This window comes from Patiria miniata, unplaced genomic scaffold, assembly GCF_015706575.1.
Source record: "Patiria miniata isolate m_02_andy unplaced genomic scaffold, ASM1570657v1 HiC_scaffold_7, whole genome shotgun sequence".
In the NCBI taxonomy this organism is placed as follows: domain Eukaryota; kingdom Metazoa; phylum Echinodermata; class Asteroidea; order Valvatida; family Asterinidae; genus Patiria; species Patiria miniata.
Window position 1 is genome coordinate 28,414,479 of NW_024037074.1, and position 21,143 is coordinate 28,435,621.

Sequence of the window (21,143 nt, forward strand, 5' to 3'; positions counted from 1 at the left end):
CGGGTAATCTCATGTAGGTTAGAAAACAAAAAACAAAACAAAAAATTTAATGTACCAAATTGATTAAATCTGCTGCACATGACATTAATTAAACCAATTTGGTGGGATCCTAATATAACGGCGGTAAGCCAGAAACAGACAAAAATGCAATGAACTGCACCAATTGTTGTAAAGACGGACATCGCTCGGAATCAAAATTGTGAAAATCGCTAAACCATCGAAAAAGACTCCAAGCTCGCTTAAATAATTAATGCGTACGGGGTGCAAGTGAGTCTTGCAAAAGACCTTGAACTTCTAACTGTAACTGCTCCACAGGTTGGCAGGCAAGGGAGTCATATCGCAGTCTGCATTGGGGGCGAGATGACGAAAACGTGTCATCTGGAAACGGGAAAGAGCGTCAGCAACGCCATTAGCAAGGCCCGGCACATGGCGAGAATTGAACTGAACATTACATGTCAAACAATGAACCACCAATGTACGCACCAGTTGCATAATTAACGGGCACTTAGACGTATGTCTATTGATGATACTAACTACAGCCTGCATGGTTATCACACCAAAAAATCACTCGCTTGATGCGCAAATGCTCACCCCACAACAGTAATGCAAGAGTGATGGGAAACACTGACTCGAGAAATGCTTTCAAAAAAACGTCTCGATTCGATAAACTCGGGCCATTTACCATGAGTCCAACTCCCATCCAAAAAAGCCCCAAACCCAATCACTGCAGACGCATCGGTGTACAGGTGTAAATGGTCGTTATTGAGCCAAACTGACGCTGGAAAGAAAACCGTGTCATTAAAATGCAGCAAAAACTGCTGCCAGACCTGCAAATCAGCCCGAGCACCATGCGAAATACGAAATCTATGATGAGGCTTTAATTAGTTAAATCATGTAACCGGCGAAGAAAAGCCCTACCCGGCAATACAGCCCTACAAAGGAAATCCAAACTGCCCAGCAATGATTGGATATCATGTAGGGTACGTTTTTTTCTTGCTTAGCGAACTGCAAAGCTTGTGGTTGATTGCAACCAGTTTGTCAGGTGGGATTCGTACCTGTTGGGCTAGTGTATCAATTTCGAGCCCCAGAAACGTTAGGTAAGTGGTGGGACCCTCAGTTTTATCATCTGCTAACGGGACCCCAAACTGATCACAAACTACTTGAAAAGCCTTGAGGGAACGTGCGCACTCGGGAGATGTGCTTGGTCCCATAAACAAGAAATCATCAAGAAAATTCAGAAAACGTGGCAATTGTGCTACCATACGAGTACAATATTCAAGGAACGTACTAAAACGCCCGAAGGAAACACATGATATAGAACAACCCATAGGCATACACTTATCATAAAAGATCATGCCGTCGTGAGAAAAACCTAACAACTCAAAATCGTCAGGGTGAATGGGGAGCAAACGAAATGCAGATTTTTATATCCGATTTGGCCAGAAGCTAAGCACCCTGATCAAAGTTAGGTAGCATGGTTATGGCGTCATCAAAACTTGTGTCAAAAAAGTCATTTACTGAATTTCCAACTGGAGAAGACAGATTATGAATTAATCGAAACTCCCCAGGAGTCTGTTTTGGAACAAGACCTACGGGTGAACAACGTAAATGAGGAAAAGGCTCAGACTCAAACGACCCAGTTCAACTTCGCGATCAATTTTAGATTGTAATATTGTGTTTTTTTTTTTTTGTTTTTTTTTTTTGCGAGCTGACAATGAATTACGAGCAGAGAAGCTTGCCCTAGGCCCTGAATAGCCAAGCCTAAAACCCTGTGAGAAACCGTCAGCCAACAAAGCTGCATCTTGCCGATTCGTGAAGGTGCGTAAAAATGGCAGCATCTTACTTAGCTTTACTGGGGTTTGCGCCAGCTGCCGCGGGGCGTGCTGTGGCGCGAATTGCTTGGTTTCCCCTACAACGAATTGCTGGGTGGCCGCCCGCCTGGCAGGAGGAGCAACGGTGTGCGAAACGGCAAGTGGCGCGGACACAGTATCCCCTGTTAAAATCATTGCATGTGAGTTTACTGGTGGGAAAGGAGGTTGCACGTCTTGGGCCGAAACCAAACCCGAGACCGGTACGGTCACGTTGCTGGAAGGGACGAAAATTATGCGGCTGACTAACAGCCGGCGCACCGAGAAGAGCAAGCCACAGTTCAGCATCTATGCTGGCCCAGGAACGAGATGGCAAACGCGCTTGCCGCAATCAAAACTGCACATCATAATCCCGCCAGCCATAGCCAGCATGTCGGAAAGCAGCAGAGCGGATGGTATCCGCATAATTTAGCAAATGGCGGGCAAGCGTAGGGTGTCGTACCAAATAACGATGCAAAAACTAGAAAGGCAGATGTCCACTGTTCGATTGACAAAAATCTAGGAGCCTGCTTATGAGGACGAATCTGCCAAGCCGGCGACTCAATGGACCCGATCAAAAAACAGTATCATCCAAAGAATTATCAGCACCCGAACCACGGTGGGACTTCAAAAGTGCGCCAAACTCAACAAACTCCCCTTTCCAAAATTTTTCCTGCAAATTTTGTGGCACTCTAGACCCAAGATCATCACACACACTAGTTAAAGCGACATCATTAGCAAAAGAGGACGATGCAATTGAAGAAGTGATCGGGGCCGAACTTACAGACAGGGATGGAAATGGGGAAGATATGGTCACAATGGACTTACCCAACTCCGCATTGGACGAGCTTCCTCCGGGCCGACTGACTGATGGAGCGGCAACCAACTCACCTCGTTGATACTCCCCTGACCGCCTGTAGCCAAGGGAACCGCGGTGCCAGCCGGGGCTGCCGCGTCCATCTCGCCGGAACTCGCAGTCGCACTTCCACCGGCGACCGGCAGTGTTGGTTGGGAGGACGATCGGGGCCGTCCCCGAGACCGTTTCGCTCCATCCGCCGGCCCAGAGACAGCTTGTTGCTTGGACTTAGTGCGAGGCATAATTAAAAATCACGAACGCAGAACTAAGCTCATGAAAGCCGGAAAATAAAAAATTTAGAAATTCTATGCTAACGAAATAAAATGGGTATAACTTCACCCTTTGGCTGCTCAAGCAATCATGAACTTTGCTCGTAAAACCAGGGTATATATAGTCAAACCGCCCTTCAGTTTGACAAGCCAAAGTAATAAAACATTTTGTCTAGCGGTCAAACATGGAGGGCCACCTTTTGACCCCTACCTGACCAGCCTCAATGTCCAGCTGGGATAAATTATTTGAAGCCAAAGTTATGGCCTCAAATCGATTATTCATGTTTAAATTTCCCCCGGACAAGCAAACGAAACAAACAAAAAACCAGGAAAAAAAGGGATAAAAAGAAAAAGAATAAAGAGGTGCGATCATATTGTTGTTAATTTAATTGGTTGGGGTGCAAATGTCCCTGGACACCCTCAAAAAATTATCAATCGGGAAAATATTGTGATATTCGGGGGGAAAATGTGCTTTGTCCTCCTCTACACAAAAAAAAATCCTGGCGACGCCCATGGCTGGAAACATTTTTAGAAATCGTGTTAAGAGTTGAGGTTTGCGCAAATTATTCGAGCGTCAATTTAGATTTTGCATCTTCCCTTAAAAAAAGCAGATTTCTTGTCCTAATTTTACCCGGTTCTTCATATTGGTTAATGACGAAACACGCACGAGATTTTTTCTTTCATGTTTACGTACATACAATCAGTTTCGTAAAACAAAACCCAAATAATAAGAGAACTAAAAGAACTAAAAGAGAGATATGCATGCAAACTATAGAAACAGATTGAAGACTGCATTAACCGTTGATCGTGTTAGCGATAACAAAAGAAAATTTGATTGATTTTGAGTATCCTTTTAATTATCTTTTTATTTCCACAGAGTGATTACAACAATTAACAAACTGGTTAATATGGTCTAAATATGAAAAAAAGGTATATTTTATTTGCGCAATAGACCTCATTTTGGGCGAGTGCTCAAAATGTCATTCTTTCTACAATCTAGCCACCTAACAATGTTCCTGTCATGTTTCCTTCCCTGACAATTAAAACAAAAGTGTGTAAATTGCTTCATGAAATTTTAACAAAAGTCATGTCATTTTATCATTTGTTTTAACACTGCCACATAATATTGTCAAGGGCGGACCCAGAGAGTTTATTGCCTGGCGAAGTTTGAGCCGGGAGAAAGGTTAAGTGTGGAAGTGCTCTCTCAATCAAAATTTGCCTTTTTTGATAAATATTCGGTCACTGCCGGGGGAGGGCGCCCTCTCCGCTCCCCTAGAGCCGCCACTGATCTGGCTAAACTGCCGAATTTTATTAAACATGAATGCTTTTGTGATCGTAAGCATGAAGTTAAATTCCCGAGCTGGACTGAATCTAAAGCAAAATAAACTAAATACAAATACGTCAATTGCCTACTTTTTATGTGCATAGTGGAGATACCCTTAAATATTTTGATCGTTCGCTAAATTCAACTGGGTTTGAGAATGCTTGCGCGTTTGTATGCGAATTTGAAAGAAAGTGTTTACACATTGAATGGGCAAGGTGTGAAATTGGACGGGAAAAACATATTTAAATGAAGAATATGCTGTTTTAAAAACTCAGATAATTATGCTTTCAAAAATGATTCAATGACTTACTAGTGCCTCAAAAATACACAGATTTTTTTTGTATGATGAATTTGAATAAATTGTTTAATGGATTTGAATAAAGGCTTTCATGAAAGCGTTTGAATCAGTTTAATGTTGATTTCAGGGAGCATTCAGGTTCCAGAGAAAAATGTCACAAAGCGTCATTAAAACATGTTGCTTTTTCTGGGCGTATTCGGTCACGAAAATGCAAATAATCTTTGACCATTGTTTTTATTTCTGAATAATTGTTCCTGGTTTCGAATGATTATTGATCAAAGTGAAAAAACCTCAAAATAGTATTAAAATCAATGATTAAAGTATTTCTTTCTTTACTCAAGCATAAACGTTACCACTTTTCTTTGTTTATTATTTTTACAGTGAACTCATTTTGATCTCTTCTTGGACCTGATTTTCAAGACTTCAAGACCGAACCATCGAGGTAGGTGTGATGATGTTTAATTGATTCTATCATGACCGTGGAAAGGGCGTGCCGTCACATAAGAAAAATAATGTAATTCGGTCTCCTTTCCAAACTTTTATCGGCAGGCAAAACAATAATACTAACAAGTGTGGATTGCCCGTAGTTGCCATGGCAACAGATTTAGAAAGAACCCACCTTTTTATTTACATGTTATCCCCTTGCTCTTGGATAGGCCAATGCCGACACATTCTCTGAATAATGATTCCTCCAAATTATGTCTCGTATACAAGTTCTTCATTTTATGTAGTGATTTTGGTTGTAATTTTAGGCCCTGAATTGTTTTCCTTTCAGATGAAGATCTGCGTGGCCACCATTCTGTCAATCGCCCTCCTTCTGGGTAACTCTGTCAAGCTCCGAGCTTCCGTTACTGGGCCGGTTCCCTCGGATGGCGATGGTCCTGCATCTCAGGTGTGTCAGCAGTGCTGCCAGGGACCTGCTGCAATACCCGGAATACCAGGTCTGCCTGGGCCAGCAGGACCGATGGGGCCGTACGGTCAGCCGGGGTCAAAGGGCGATGCAGGTCAGCAAGGTGAGAATGGCCCTATTGGACCTATGGGTGAGCGGGGAGCTCCTGGGAACACTGGGTCTAAAGGTGATGATGGGATTGGTCTGCCCGGCAAGATAGGTCCGAGAGGGCTACCTGGTTTTGTTGGAGGAACTGGGGAAACTGGTGTCAAAGGTCAGAAGGGTGAGCCAGGGGAGACACCAGACGATTTAAACCAGCGGGTAGCATTCACCGTGGTGAGGACGAGCGACTCGGATGAATCTACAAGTTCCGTCACCCATTTGCCCTTCCAGCAGACCGTGATGCTTCTACCAGGTACCAGTTTTGATCTCGAAACCGGTACGTTCACTTGTGGTGTGCCGGGCACCTACGTATTTACGTTTTCTGTTCTTAAGCATAGTAACAGCGGTCAACTTGTCATCCATCATGTTAAAAACAACTACAAGGTGATCACCACCTATGGTGAATCAAATCAACGAGGTCAGTTGTCTGGAAGCGCAGTGCTGGTTCTGCAGCGTGGAGATACGGTGTATGTTACCATGTACGGTAGGGCGCGGAGTCATAGCACCGAGCACTACACCTCATTCAGTGGCTTCCTCCTTTATCCGGAGTCAGTTAATTAATTAATAAATAATCACCACGCATAAATATACAAGAGCAGTGCTGCCCCCCCCCCCCCAACCAAATGAGCGGGTTTTTATTTGGCCGAAACAATAACCAATGATTTAACAGAAATAATGTTCAATGTAATAATAATAAACAAAATGTCTTCTAAGGGTACCATTAACAAGAATGATAAAATGATTAATTTTAAATAACACGTTTAGCATTGATATATCAAAACAGTTTACAAAACATCAACACTACTTTAAAAAAAAAATCTTTCAAAATAAGATAACAATAATACTCCCATTTTTTTAAGGAACAATTTTCAGCCGTGATTGAAAAATTCCAAATTCATAAATCTTTCTCAATTAAGCTGAAAGTCTATTCCGCCGATGCATACATGGTGTAGTGACATGTACATGTGTATATAATTAAGTGTTTGTTCTTTTAGCTCCAACAGGCGTTCCATACAAATAAGTATGTTAATAAGTTTTGGTTGCCATAGGCACCGGAGTTCACTCTCGCTGTGCTGCGTTTGCGCAGTGTGACATGTTGGTGACCTTTCACTTATCGTTTTCATTCTGCTTTGTACAAGTCTTATTCCAACGTTGAAAGTTTCCTCAACCAAGTTTTATTCAGTCAATTGATGTGTGCTTAAACCTACTGACTTTCCAGAAGTTTGTTAATCATTGGATAGCAGGTGCATGACGAACTTGTGAGTTTTGAGAGCATTAAACCTTGTAAACAACCAACATTTTGTGTGCCGTTTTTCACGACTTGTAAGCACAGACACGAGGCTTGATAAACAGTAGTAGAACTCATTTCGGGAGAAAACACGAATTACTACACTGGTGACCCTGTTTTGAACAATTGTGACCTTCTGCACAAGCCATGTCTGTGGAAGTTCCCAGACAGCAAGTATACGTCGATCCGACGTCGGCAAAGGTCGGCGACGTCGCCCGTGGGCGTACGACGTCTGTCCGACGTCCGAAATGGGTCAGAGATTTCCATATTTGCCTTACGTCGGAAAAAGGTTGGACACTTTGGTCATCATAACGTCTGTTTAACGTTGAAAGTTTGACGTCAGTAAGCCGTCAGATTTATAACGTTAATAAGACGTCAAATAAAGGTCATCACATCACGTCGGGAATAGGTCAGACATTTTGGTCATTATAACGTCTGTTTAATGTTGAAGATGTGACGTTGGTAAGCCGTCGGAAATTTAACGTTAATAAGACGTCAAATAAAGTCAATCACATTACATCAGCACGGCGTCGAAATCTTGAGTCGAACTAACGTCAGATTATGGTCACATATGATGGTTTGGAGATTTCCATATTTGCCTTACGTCGGAAAAAGGTTGGACACTTTGGTCATCATAACGTCTGTTTAACGTTGAAAGTTTGACGTCAGTAAGCCGTCAGATTTATAACGTTAATAAGACGTCAAATAAAGGTCATCTCATCACGTCGGGAACAGGTCAGACTTTTTAGTCATCATGACGTCTGTCTAACGTTGACAATGTTTCGTTGGTAGGCCGTCAGAATTGTAACGTTGGTAAGACGTAAAATAAAGTCAATCACATTACGTCAGCACGGCGTCGAAATCTTGAGTCGAACTAACGTCAGATTATGGTCACATATGATGGTTTGGAGTTGCAAATCTGCCGTGTGCCGGACGTTAACTTATGGTCACCAGTTCGACGTCAGATTGGCCTGGCAAATCAGGTCATTTGGACGTCACAGTTGGATGGTCATCGCTGTGACGTCAGTCTTGCGTTGCACATCTGACCTCAATAGGACGTCAAATTGTGGTCAGCACTCCCATGACGTCTTTGAGATGTTGGGCTTTTTGGCCACGGCCGCTGAAGTACACACAAAGATAACGACCGTTAAACGACGTCTTTAAGACGTCGTGTGCCAACGCTGGTAGTGTCCGGTAGTGCGCACGCGCCTGTGTGCATGCGCTCCACGTAACCTTATTGGTCGATGAAAACCGTGCGATGTGATGAGTGCGTGCGTGTCTGTCGGGCGCGTAGTACTAGTACTAGAGAGTATGCCTTGCATACAGTGTGAATTCGAAGCGAACCATCATTAAGCTGCTATATAGTTGCATCTGACAAGTTTGAATATCCGTTAAAACTGCTGTGGGAAAAGAATGTCATGTCTGTAGACATGGTTGCCCAAAATGAACAAGTTTTGTGCACCGTTTCAATGCTAATCGTCTACTGTTGTCAAGATTGTGTTCTGCGATGGACGTTCCCAGCTGATCTCAAGCTTCAAGATACTGTGACCCTCAAGATACATGGAACAAGCACACTGCCGTTTTCGATTAAACCGCTAGCATCGCAGCTGTCAAGATTGTACTTGTTTTATGAGCGGCCCTTGCAATGTAGGCCTACTGAAAAGGTAAGTTTCAAACGACTGTTACTGAGTTACCATGCAAGGAGTTGCAATTTCTTTTGAGGACAGTGTTGGGTAGTCTTGAAAGGTCATCCTGATTTATATCTAGAATACAGTTTTCCTGAAAGTGCACAATTAAAATTCAAGGGGAAAATAGATGCTATTGTCAATTCTTATTTCACTGTCAAAGCTACACTATCAGTGTCCTTTATTGAAACATTAGAGAAGTAAGCTACTCAGTAGTCGTGCATGATTTGCCCGATTTTCATCATCGTTTCCAAGCTTATCATTTCATAGTGGAACATGAATTTAGAAACAACTGTAAGTTTTGACTTGAAAATTTGTAACTTTTGACTTGAAAAGTAACAGTGCGATCAGCTGGTTTACCAGCAAGAACACCGAATGGCTGAAGCATTCAATTGAGGACTCATGTTAAAAACAATCCGTCAATTTTACGCACACCTCAACATGAGGAAAGAATGTACACTTTGATCATTGATAACTTAGAACTCTAAAATTAATTGTTAATGAAACGAGAAGCGCACCCAGGCTTTTGCTTGGGATGGGGGGCTCACGGTATCTTTTTTTTTTTTTTGAAGTTACAATTTAAAGGAAAAAATCCCCAAATTGTTTGAAGTTGATGGCACCACTTACTCCTCCATTATATTACTCGAAAATACACTGAAATAGGCGAAGTCGTGGGACTAGAATATATATAAAAGGAACCTCTTGGGGGGGTCAAGCTTTCTAAAAGTAAAATTGATGTGCACTTGGATTTGGCTAACATGAATTGTGTTTTTAACAGTTACAAGTCATCGTTATTTATAAAACAGATGTGCTCGTATACAAAAAAGTTCATCATTACTTTAATTTTCTTTTCCAGATCTCTGCTTTGTTCAAGTGATGGAGAAGAGACATACTACCTAAGCCCTTCTACTACTACTACCCGTGGCAACCTTCACCATCAAAGACAGCATCACGTCGGCCTGATGTCGTTTACCTGCACAAATCTTCAAAAAGTGGATTAGAGCTCATGTCTGTGCTGGCTTCTCTTTAAGTCTTTTTTTTTCTTCAAAGTTATTGAACTTAAAAGGCATCGTACGTAATGGTCAACGTTGACATGCTTGTTATGAGCATTATTTTATTTAGAAATTTAATTTCCGGTTATGTTGGACTGATGAAAGAAATATGTTTTGGAATTTTTGTCCCGTATTAACGCCATCGTACAAACAACGTTGAAATGACGTAAGAAATAAGGTCGGACAATGAGTGAAATGAAGTTTGCCCAACGTTCAGATTAACGTACAAACAACGTTGGGCCAACGTGAATCAGCAGTGCAAGTTTACGTTGGACAAACGTTGGTGTTTGACGTTAGTATGACGTGGAAATTTGGGTTAGTAATTGAGCGAAAAGACGTCTACCAAACGTTTAACGCTAACGTACAAACAACGTTGTTTTGACGTAAAAATACGGTCGGAAAAATGAGTGAAATAGACGTTTGTCCAACGTTCGGGCCGACGTAAAAACAATGTTAGGCCAACGTTGATATGACGTGAAAAGAAGGTTGGGAAATAAGCGCAACGACGTTGATCCAATGTTAATGCCAACTTACAAACAACGTTGGTATGACGTAACATATAAGGTCGGAAAATGGATGAAGTAACGTCTGTCCAACGTTCCAGGCAACGTACAAACAACGTTAGGCCAACGTGAATCAGCAGTGCAAGTTTACGTTGGACTGACGTTGGTGTCTGACGTTGACCCAACGTGTCCTTCGTGAATTCGTGACGTTGAGTTAACGTCGGATTGACGTATGCTTGCTGTCTGGGTTAAACCTGATGGGACAGAGGGTACACCGCCTCCAACTTCACCTCCCTCTAACCCATTTCAACCGCCTGTCATGCCGATGCAAGCTGCAGTAAGCCTCAAACTCCCTCCATTTTGGCCTAATGACCCAACCCTGTGGTTTACCCAGGTGGAGGCTCAGTTTGTCATCCGCCATATCACTACCCAGGAGACTCGTTTTGCCTACGTTATCGGATCTTTGCAACCGGAGGTCGCACAAGAGGTGCGGGATATCCTGATTACACCCCCATCCACGGACTGCTACGATAAGCTGAAATCTGAACTCATTCGTCGCACTTCAGTTTCTGAGCAGAAACGATTACACCAGCTGCTTACTTCAGAGGAATTGGGAGATCGCAAGCCCTCGCAGTTGTTGCGGCGCATGCACCAGCTTTTGGGGGACAACAAGCTGGAGGAGAGGATTTTGAAGCAGTTGTTTGTACAGCGACTTCCCCACACCGTCCAGTCCATTTTGGCCTCCACAGCGGACACTGTGGGAATTGGAGCACTGGCAGATTTGGCTGACAAAATTGTCGAGGTGTCTGCCCACTCTACGCCGGCATCGCAAATTTCCACGGTTTCTTCACCACCCCTCCACCCCCCGCAACGACACGCCTCCCCTGAGGTACTCACTCTGCACGCAAAGGTTGATGACCTGACTCGGCAAGTGCAGGCCTTGACTTTTCAGCTACAGGGCATGCAGCGACAAGGCCGTCCCCGCTCTTCCTCCCGCAGTCGACCTAGACAACGTAGTCCAACCCCTTCTGCGGATAACCAGCCATCCGGTGACCGCCAATGCTGGTATCATTGGAAGTACGGAACTAATGCACGAAAATGCACCAGTCCTTGTTCGCGACGCACAGAACCACAGCGGAACCAGGAAAACGGCCAAGCCAACGACTAGCGGCGACAGGTCGGTCTGGCAGCGATACAACAAGTCGCCTCTTCCATGTAACTGACAAGGCCACAGGCACTCGTTTCCTAGTTGACACCGGCGCTGAGGTGAGTGTTTTGCCACGCAGTCACAAATCACGAGCTCAACCCACTTCTATACAGCTACAAGCGGTCAATCACTCACCTATTGTAACTTACGGCGAGAAGTCACTAACTTTAGATTTGGGACTTCGCCGAGTATTCCGTTGGGTTTTTATTGTTGCCGACTTGCCAACCCCTATTATTGGAGCTGATTTTCTTCGGCAGTTCAACCTACTAGTCGATGTAAAGAACCAGCGACTTGTCGATTCCATAACTAGTCTTGCCATACAAGGAATAATGTCTGGTACCCCGTCCGCGAGCCCCATGTTTGTGAATGCAGCTTCATCACAATACGACGAGCTCCTTAGCCGGTATCCCGATGTAGTGCGTCCTGTGTATAAGCAAACGGAGGTACAGCACAACATCACGCACCACATCGAAACTCATGGCCCCCGGTTGCGGCTAGACCCCGTCGACTTGCCCCGGACAGACTACCACTTGCCAAGGCTGAGTTTGACCATATGCTTAGCCTTGGAATTGTTCGCCCTTCCAGTAGCGAATGGTCCTCTCCGTTGCACATGGTGCCTAAGTCAACTCCCGGGGATTGGCGTCCGTGTGGTGATTACCGCGCCCTCAACAAGAACACCATTCCGGACTGCTACCCAATTCCACACCTGCAGGATTTTTCCTCCAACCTTCACGGGTGCACGTTGTTCTCCAAGATTGATTTGGTACGCGCCTACCATCAAATACCAGTGGAACCAACAGACATCCGTAAGACTGCCATCACTACACCGTTTGGATTATTCGAGTTTGTGCGCATGCCCTTTGGGCTCCGCAATGCGGCACAGACTTTCCAAAGGTTCGTCGACGAGGTAACCCGTGGTTTACCATTTGTCTTCGCCTACATTGACGATCTGCTGGTAGCGAGCTCATCAGAGGCTGAACACAAAGAACACCTTCGACTCCTGTTCGACCGCCTCTCGCAATATGGCATAGTCATAAACCCCCACAAATGCCAGTTCGGCGTGCCATCCCTCTCCTTCCTCGGTCATCTCGTCAACCAGCATGGAGTCTGTCCTTTGCCTGACAAGGTGCAAGTCATCAGAGATTTCCCGGAACCGGCATCGCTGAGTAAGTTGCGGGAATTTCTTGGCCTCATCAATTTCTACAGGCGTTTTGTTCCCCACTGTGCATACATTCTCCAGCCCCTGACCGACCTGCTCAAGAACAGGAGGAAGAAAAACGAGCCGATTCAGTTAGGGCCGAACGAGCAGCTAGCTTTCGAGCGTGTGAAAGCTGCATTGGCCGACGCAACACTCCTAGTCCACCCACAGACTGACGCAACGTTATGCCTCTTAGTCGACGCATCGGACAAGGCCGTGGGCGGTGTTCTCCAGCAACACGTTAAGGGTGTTTGGCAACCACTGTCGTTTTTCTCCAAGCGCCTCCAACCAGCGGAAACCCGCTACAGTACTTTTGGTAGAGAGCTTTTAGCTCTATACCTCGGCATCAAGTATTTCCGACACATGCTGGAGGGACGGACATTCCGCGCTTACACTGATCACAAGCCCCTTACGTACGCCCTACACTCCAAACTAGACCGCCATTCTCCTCGGGAGATTCGACAACTTGACCTCATATCCCAGTATACCTCGGACATTAGACACATCAGCGGCCATGATAATGGAGCGGCGGATGCACTCTCTCGTCTGGAGGTTAATGCCTTACCAACGAACGCGACTATCAATTTCGACGCCATCGCTCAAGCACAGATCGATGACGACGAGTTGAAACATCTCCCCGACACCTCTCTCCAGCTAACTGCCGTCCCCCTCCAGACATCGCAGGGTACCATTCTATGCGATACCTCCACAGGGACGCCTCGACCCTTCATCCCAGCCCCGTTTCGTCGAACAGTTTTTGACCTTTTGCATGGACTGTCGCACCCTAGTATCAGGACCACACAGCAGTTACTTACTGCACGGTTCGTGTGGCCTGGTATTAACAAAGACGTTCGCGCTTGGGCTAAGACTTGTCGCAAGTGCCAACAATGCAAAATTCATCGCCACATCAAGTCGCCACTTGGTACGTTCTCCACACCCGACGCACGATTCTCACACGTACACATCGATTTAGTCGGTCCCCTTCCACCGTCAGCCGGACAGTCCTACCTGCTTACGTGTGTGGATAGATTTACACGTTGGCCGGAGGCGATCCCCATTCCTGACATGACTGCTGAAACTGTGGCCCATGCATTCGTTACCCACTGGGTTTCTCGGTTCGGTGCACCAGCTACCATCACCACCGACAGAGGACGCCAGTTCGAGTCACGACTTTTTCGAATGCTCACTGACATGCTCGGTTGTCAACGAATTCACACTACATCATATCATCCTGCTGCAAATGGGATGGTAGAGCGACTACACAGACAACTCAAGGCATCGCTAAAGACTCATGCTAACCCACGTTGGACGGAATCTCTTCCCCTCGTCCTGTTAGGCATCAGAGCCGCTATCAAGTCAGATATCGGTTTCTCTCCAGCAGAAATGGTGTACGGTACCACAGTCAGGCTGCCTGGTGAGTTTATTGTGCCTAACAATGATCATGCTGAGTTCGACCCCAGTGTGTATGTTCACAGGCTGCGTTGTCACATGCAGGACATTCGTCCCACTCCGCCCAGGCCACAACAGCGACAATCACACATTCCAGCTGACCTAGACAAGTGCACACACGTTTTTGTTCGGCATGATGCAGTGAAAACACCCCTACAACCTCCGTATGATGGACCATTTCGCATCATCAAGCGCGCCAGCAAATACTTTGTTTGGGACCTCAACGGCAGACGGGATGCGGTTGCTAAGGATCGTTTGAAAGTGGCGTATCTTGACGACGACTGGACAAACGCGCATTCCCAACAGATTCGCGAGAACGCCCCCGCGAGAACTGTTTTGCCGGTTTCACAACCCCCATCGCCAGAGACGCCATCTCCTCCACAACGAGCCACCAGAGCTGGTCGACGAGTTCACTGGCCAGCCAAATATGAACAATTCGACTGTCACTGACTGTTATTATCAACTGCTTGTATCGATTGTTTCATTTATCTCTTACAATCTAGAGGGGAGCTACTGTAGTGACATGTACATGTGTATATAATTAAGTGTTTGTTCTTTTAGCTCCAACAGGCGTTCCATACAAATAAGTATGTTAATAAGTTTTGGTTGCCATAGGCACCGGAGTTCACTCTCGCTGTGCTGCGTTTGCGCAGTGTGACATGTTGGTGACCTTTCACTTATCGTTTTCATTCTGCTTTGTACAAGTCTTATTCCAACGTTGAAAGTTTCCTCAACCAAGTTTTATTCAGTCAATTGATGTGTGCTTAAACCTACTGACTTTCCAGAAGTTTGTTAATCATTGGATAGCAGGTGCATGACGAACTTGTGAGTTTTGAGAGCATTAAACCTTGTAAACAACCAACATTTTGTGTGCCGTTTTTCACGACTTGTAAGCACAGACACGAGGCTTGATAAACAGTAGTAGAACTCATTTCGGGAGAAAACACGAATTACTACAATGGTATAAGCTCGATCCTTGGATGCCTTGCTAGACTTTGGACGAACTTTCAGATGGTTGAACTTAACTTCATCACAACGTTTAGTGCGAATGTAACACTCATGAACTGATCTCAACTCCACGGTCTGAAAACTAACAAAGGATCTTGAATTCAACCCTTACCGTATTTATAACCGGGAGCCAATGTAGTTCCTGAAGTATGGATGCCCCAGTAGTAGGGATAATCAGTCAGGCAGCAGCATTCTAAATATGTGCAGTTTCTTAAGCTGGTAAACGTATGAACCAAAAATAAGAAAAAAGCAAATAAGCTGTTCCAATAATCTAATCGGGAACTAACAAATGCATGTGTGAATAAATAATGTATTTGTTTACATTTGCACCGCACAGATCCGTATAGGCAATAGATTTACAATTTTGAGTGCTTTTAATTTAGCTTTTCGTAAAACAGCATTGAGAAATATTAAACAAGTGTGCTTTAAAATGTTTGACAACAATTATATTTTTGTCCACTGTGGCATGGAATATTGTTAATAGAGTTTTAATAACAATGTGAACAAATAAAATATTTAAGAAAATATGTTGTTCACTTTGTTATGTGAACATGCATAATAAGTGATGACGATTTTGAAACGTACATATTTCTGCACCGGTTGGATTATTCTTAGGTGGGTGGAGACTCGCCCCGAGTCATTATTTAAACCTCGGAACGATTTTGTTTCTTGCTGAAAAGTGTATTAATTTGAATTGCACCGCAGAAGCGAATGTATTGTATATAAATGGGTGACGTTACGTACCTTTTTCATATTACCAACCACGGCCTGTATCAAAGTGTATCCCTTTGTAATATAAAATGCTTTGTTTCTGAAAAACTGTATACATACACTTTTTTTTTAATTAGAGTTTAGTTCAAGCTCGAACACGCTTTGTGTTTGAACTGTATTGTTGCTATATTAATAGTTTTTGGAGTGGTTCATGATCTGATGTCACTTTGTAGAGATATTTGGCTATTTCCGACTCTGTTTTTAGTGCACCCAATTTTCACAATCAGAAAACACGATTATGGCTTGGGCGCCGCCATATTAATACACACTGTAACTCATGGAACGTGTAGTTAGTGTCTCTCACAGAGCGTATCATAAATGCATGGACATACGACAAGTACGTGACAAAAATTCCTTTAGTTTAACATTTTGCAATGTGAACAAAATAACAGTTTTATAAATAGCTCAAATTTGCACTGCATTGAAGCATTTTTGCTGTATATTTTTAAAGACCTCTTTGATAATTTGATCTTAGCAGTATTTTAAAAAAAATATAGCAAAGTCAACATGTGCCTTCTGAAAGTAGCATAAATATTTAGATGAACGATGCTGCACCTAAAATGGTCAAAAATGTAGAATAGTGTGCATTGAATGGTTTGTTTTTGTTCGCACTGTAGCTTTGGTACATCGATCGATAGGAATACATCACACACATAATTATACAAGCGATTTTTTTGATGTAAATTTTCAACTGAGCTGATTACTAAATTAAGGACGGTAACGTGCAAAACAAATATCGTGATGGATTATCAATCCCACCCCATCATTTTTGAAAGCTTATACAAAAAAATGAACCATGTCTTTTTTGCTTTATTGCTTACAAATTGAAAGCTCAAATAAAAAAGTCCACTACAAAGGAGAAAATTAGGCGGCGCTTGTCGTCATGATTTGAGACAACAAAACGGCCCGTTCTCACTTTAGAGAACAAGAAGTAAAGAAACTTAAATGAAATCGACATGGGAAATCAACCCAAAACACGTAAACGTAGTGAATATTTAGTTTATTTCAGCCCCATTGTTTTCCCCTGGAGTTTTGCCAGGAGGAATAGATTGTTTTAGGGCTACAAAGGTATTCACTTCTGAATGAGACGCCGACCCACGTTCAGTCTTCTGTTCGTGAAATAGGCTTCATTACCTGGTACTTTAGAAATGTTTAGTTTTTATTTATTTATTTCATTTGTGGCCTGACATTTATTCGTTTCCTGCGGTGTAAAATGCATGGGTCTACACCTCCGTTTAAGACTCGATAATATAGGAAACCCGAACCGGTCTACCAGCAGCAGTGAAGCCAGAGTTCCCACCATGGGGGACTGGTGGAGGTGCAAGATGTTATTCCAGTGGGAGGGAAGGGGGGGGGGCAAATTCTGTTATACCTTATAACCGCATGGTCATTTATGGGAATTCATTATTTTCCGGGGGGGGGGGGACTGCGGGACATTATGTTCTACTGGCGCGTGTAAGCCCAAGTCCCTTACACCACCCCACCCCACCTGGCTATGCCGCTGTCTACCAGCAGGGCGGATTTGATACATCTTTTAAGCAAATTAAAGCGGCCACATCAATTGGGAAAACATCGATTATTTTACAAGAATACAATAGACGACACGACTGTTGTAAAATCGACTTACTCATCCTCTTTCTCTTGATGGAAATATTAATGAAAAGAAGAACAAAAGAACCCTGCCATTACATAAACGCCCCCCCCCCCGATCTCGAAGCCGCCTTACCGTAAATGTGGGGTATAGGGGATCCACCGTAGGCTGCCCGGGGTGGTCAGGAGGTAAAGGGATGCATAGGCGTAGGCAGCGGTAGGGAGGGGAGGGGGGTGATTTACTCCCGCCCCCCTAATATTTTGTAGAGACTGCCCTTTTCCATTCAAATGCCCTTATTTCACCACCGCTTACCACCCAATAATTTGTAAAGACTGCCTTCTTTGTTCAATGCCCTTTGAAAAAAAAAGTGGCGCCCTTTTTCGTGCGATATACCGTTTCGGATGCCTAATTGTTTTAATAGTACGCCTGTATTTCCCTGAAAAGCACCATTTTATTGTCGGTTATAGTGTTCATAATTGTCGGTTGTAAACAGCGCCCCCATCGACAGATGGTACCAGCCTAACCACCCTCCCCCCCGGCCGTTTTTTTTTATTTTATGTCCGGTGAAAAATTGTGTCTACATTTCACCACGGATGTTCGAACATTCAAACAATAAATATGACCGTGATACGCCACTGGGACGATGGGGGCAGGCCCGGGGTTCCTAAGGGGATTCGTGATTCGGCTATTGAAGGTTAAGGTTTAGTTGAGGAAAGAGGTCTGTTGTATACGGTTGGATCCAAACAATTTGGTGAGTTTGGGATTGGGTGTTGGTTGGGCAAGTGTCAAGATTAGGGTTGGCATATTTCTGTGTTTGGTTTTGGTATACAGGTTGTGTTCAATAAGCAGAGAGGGGGTTTTGCAGGTGCAAGGTCGATTGCATACCAAGAAGGTGGTCTGTCCGAGCGCGCGTGTGGATGGGGGTAGATCAATGATTATAATAAAGTTGCCTTTGGGATCGGCTGGGATGCGCAAAATAAGTATATTTCACCGTTAGAGAGCGGCAACTGAACATGAACAGTTTTAGACGCATTTGCTTTAACCATGGACTTTTCCGGTGTTTTTTACTGCATTTTTCAACAAAATATATATATATAAAACAACCCAGGCAGCCTCCAAAAAGAAAGCGGGCGGGACAAGAAACCTTTTTTTTAATTTTGTTATTCGCCTTAGCGATATTTGATGTAAGTTTTCAACTGAACTCCTCACTGAATTAATGGATGGTAACGTGCAGAGAAAATAATCGTGATGGATTGTCCAACATTTAGGCCATCCCATCATTTTTGAAAGCTTGAAATTGCGAGTTGTTGTCCAGCTAATTATTCATGTTTTTTTTCCAGTTTTTTTTTGCTTTATTGGTAACGAATAAAAAGCTCAATATTTATATTGATAATTAGGATATTTCGTTGAAACGTGCCCTGTCATCAAAATAATAAAAGCACATTGCAACGACTACAAAGGAGAAAAACAGGCGTGTTGTCATGATTTTAGACAATAAAACGGCCCCTTCTCACTTAAGCAAAAAAGAGGTATAAACAAAACTTAAATAAAATCGACCTAGGGAATCAGCCCAAAAAACGTTTAACCCTAGAACATATATTAGTTTATTACAGCCCCATCTTTTTTTCTCAAGTTTTCTTGTTTCTAGAGCTACAAAGGTTCTTCACCCTTCACTTTTGAATGAGACGCCGACCAAAACAATCTGCCCACGTTTAGTCTTTTGTTTGTAAAATAGGCTTCACAACCCGGTACTGCAGACATTTCTAGTTTTTTATTTATTTAATTTGTGACCTGATATTTATTCGTTTCTTGCGGTGTACACAGCATGGTTCCCTACCTCAGTATTTAGACTTGATATTATAATAGGAAACTGGAACCGGTCTACCAGCAGCAGTGAAGCCAGACTTCCCACCATGGGGGACTGGTGGAGTTACAAGATGTTATTCCAGTGGGAGGGAAGGGGGGGGGCAATTTATGTTATACCTTATAACCGCATTGTCATTTATGGGAATTAATTATTTCCGGGGGGGCGACTGCGGGACATTATTTTCTACTGGTGCGTGTAAGCCCAAGCCCCCTTCACCCATCCCTCCCCCACTCCACCCCAGTGGCTACGCCGCTATCTACCGGCGGATTTGATACATTGTTTCAGCAAATTAAAGCGGCCACCTCAATTGGAAAAATATCGAATAATTTACAAGAGCTACAATAGACGATGGAAATATAGCTGAAAGGGAGAACAACAGAACCCTGGCATTAAATATACAGCCCCCTGTCCCGTATCGAGCCGCTTTACCGTAAATTGGGTGTATCGGGGATCCGCCATAGTCTGCCTCGGGTAGTCCGGAGGTGGAGGGATGCATAGCCAGCGGGGGGGGGGGGGGGGGGGGGGGGGGGGGGTATTAACCCCCCCCCCCCCCAATAGTTTGTACAGAGTGCCCTTTTTCATTCAAATGCCCCTTCCTTTACCACCGCTTACACCCCAATAATTTGAAAAGAGTGCCCTCTTTGTTAAGTTCCCTTCTTTTCTGAACAAGCGCCCTTTTTAAAAAGAAGTGGTTCCTTTTTCGTGCCTCTTTTTTTTTTATTTCACGCCTGTATCTCCCTGAAAAAGCACCATTATATTGTCGGTTATTAGTGCTCATAATCGTCGGTTTTAAACAACGCCCACATCGACAGATGGTACCAGCCTAACACCCCCCCCCCCCTTTTTTTTAATGAGCCAAAGTGTCCGGAGAAAAATGTGTGTACACTTTAACCCCCCCCCCAAAAAAAATACATATGACCGTGCTACGCCACAGGGATGATGGGGGCGGGCCCCGGGGTTCCTAGGGAGATTCGTGCTTCGGCTATTGAAGGTTGGGGTTTTGTTGAAGAAAAAAGTCTGATGTATACGGTTGGATCCAAACAGTTTGGTGAGTTTGGGATTGGGTGTTGGTTAGAAAAGGGTCAAGATTGGGGTTGGCATATTTCTGTGTTTGGTTTTGGTATACAGGTTGTGTTCAATAAGCGGGGGGGGGGGGGGTCTGCAGGTGCAAGGTCGAATGCATGCCGAGAAGTTGGTCTGGCCTAGCGCACGTTTGACTAAGTGGATGGGGATAGATCAATGGTTATAATAACGGCCGGGATGGGCAAAATAAGTATACAATGTACTTTCACCGTTAGAGGGCGGCAACTGTACATGTCCCAAATATTATGCACATACACTATGTTTACGTTCTTAGTGTTTTTTTTTTCAAGCTAAATTCATTTCACCTTTTTTATTTCAAATGTAGACTGCATAACCTGACTACAAAATACTAGCCACCAAATGCGTGGCTCCATTAAATAACACGAAGCGCAAAACAAACACTGATTGAGTCACGCATGGCCGATGTACGTCATTATTCTATCCACCAATCACAGTTAGTCACACAACAAGTCGGTGACCACAAGTAAATGGTCTGTGATTGACAGGTGCCAATCACAATCCTCGTGTTTGGATGTGTCACCGACATCCATACAGTCATTCCACCAATTAGATGCGTCTATTTCAGTGTTGGTGATACAAGCTTCGGGTTTAACAAGCGGCAATGTAACATTAACATAATTTCCGTCTCATCAATATGAAGCGAGTCACTGATGTGTGGTTGACAGCGCGTAAGGGGCCAATCACAAACCGGGCTTGCAAGTTCCTCAGTCACTGCTCGGGAAATCGTCATCAATATATAAGTCACAAGCTGCCGGCTCACTCCTCACAACGACCG

The 21,143-nt window shown here is 44.0% G+C and overlaps 1 protein-coding gene across 1 annotated transcript; it reads left to right on the plus strand.

Moving 5' to 3' along the window:
* Nucleotides 1–6,599: 6,599 nt before the first annotated feature.
* LOC119745083 lies at nucleotides 6,600–11,341 on the plus strand. The gene is made up of 2 exons (XM_038221305.1): nucleotides 6,600–7,092; nucleotides 10,421–11,341. Exons 1-2 carry the CDS (start codon nucleotides 7,081–7,083, stop codon nucleotides 11,339–11,341), a joined length of 933 nt encoding a protein of 310 aa, XP_038077233.1. The 5' UTR covers nucleotides 6,600–7,080.
* The last annotated feature ends 9,802 nt before the right edge of the window (nucleotides 11,342–21,143 follow it).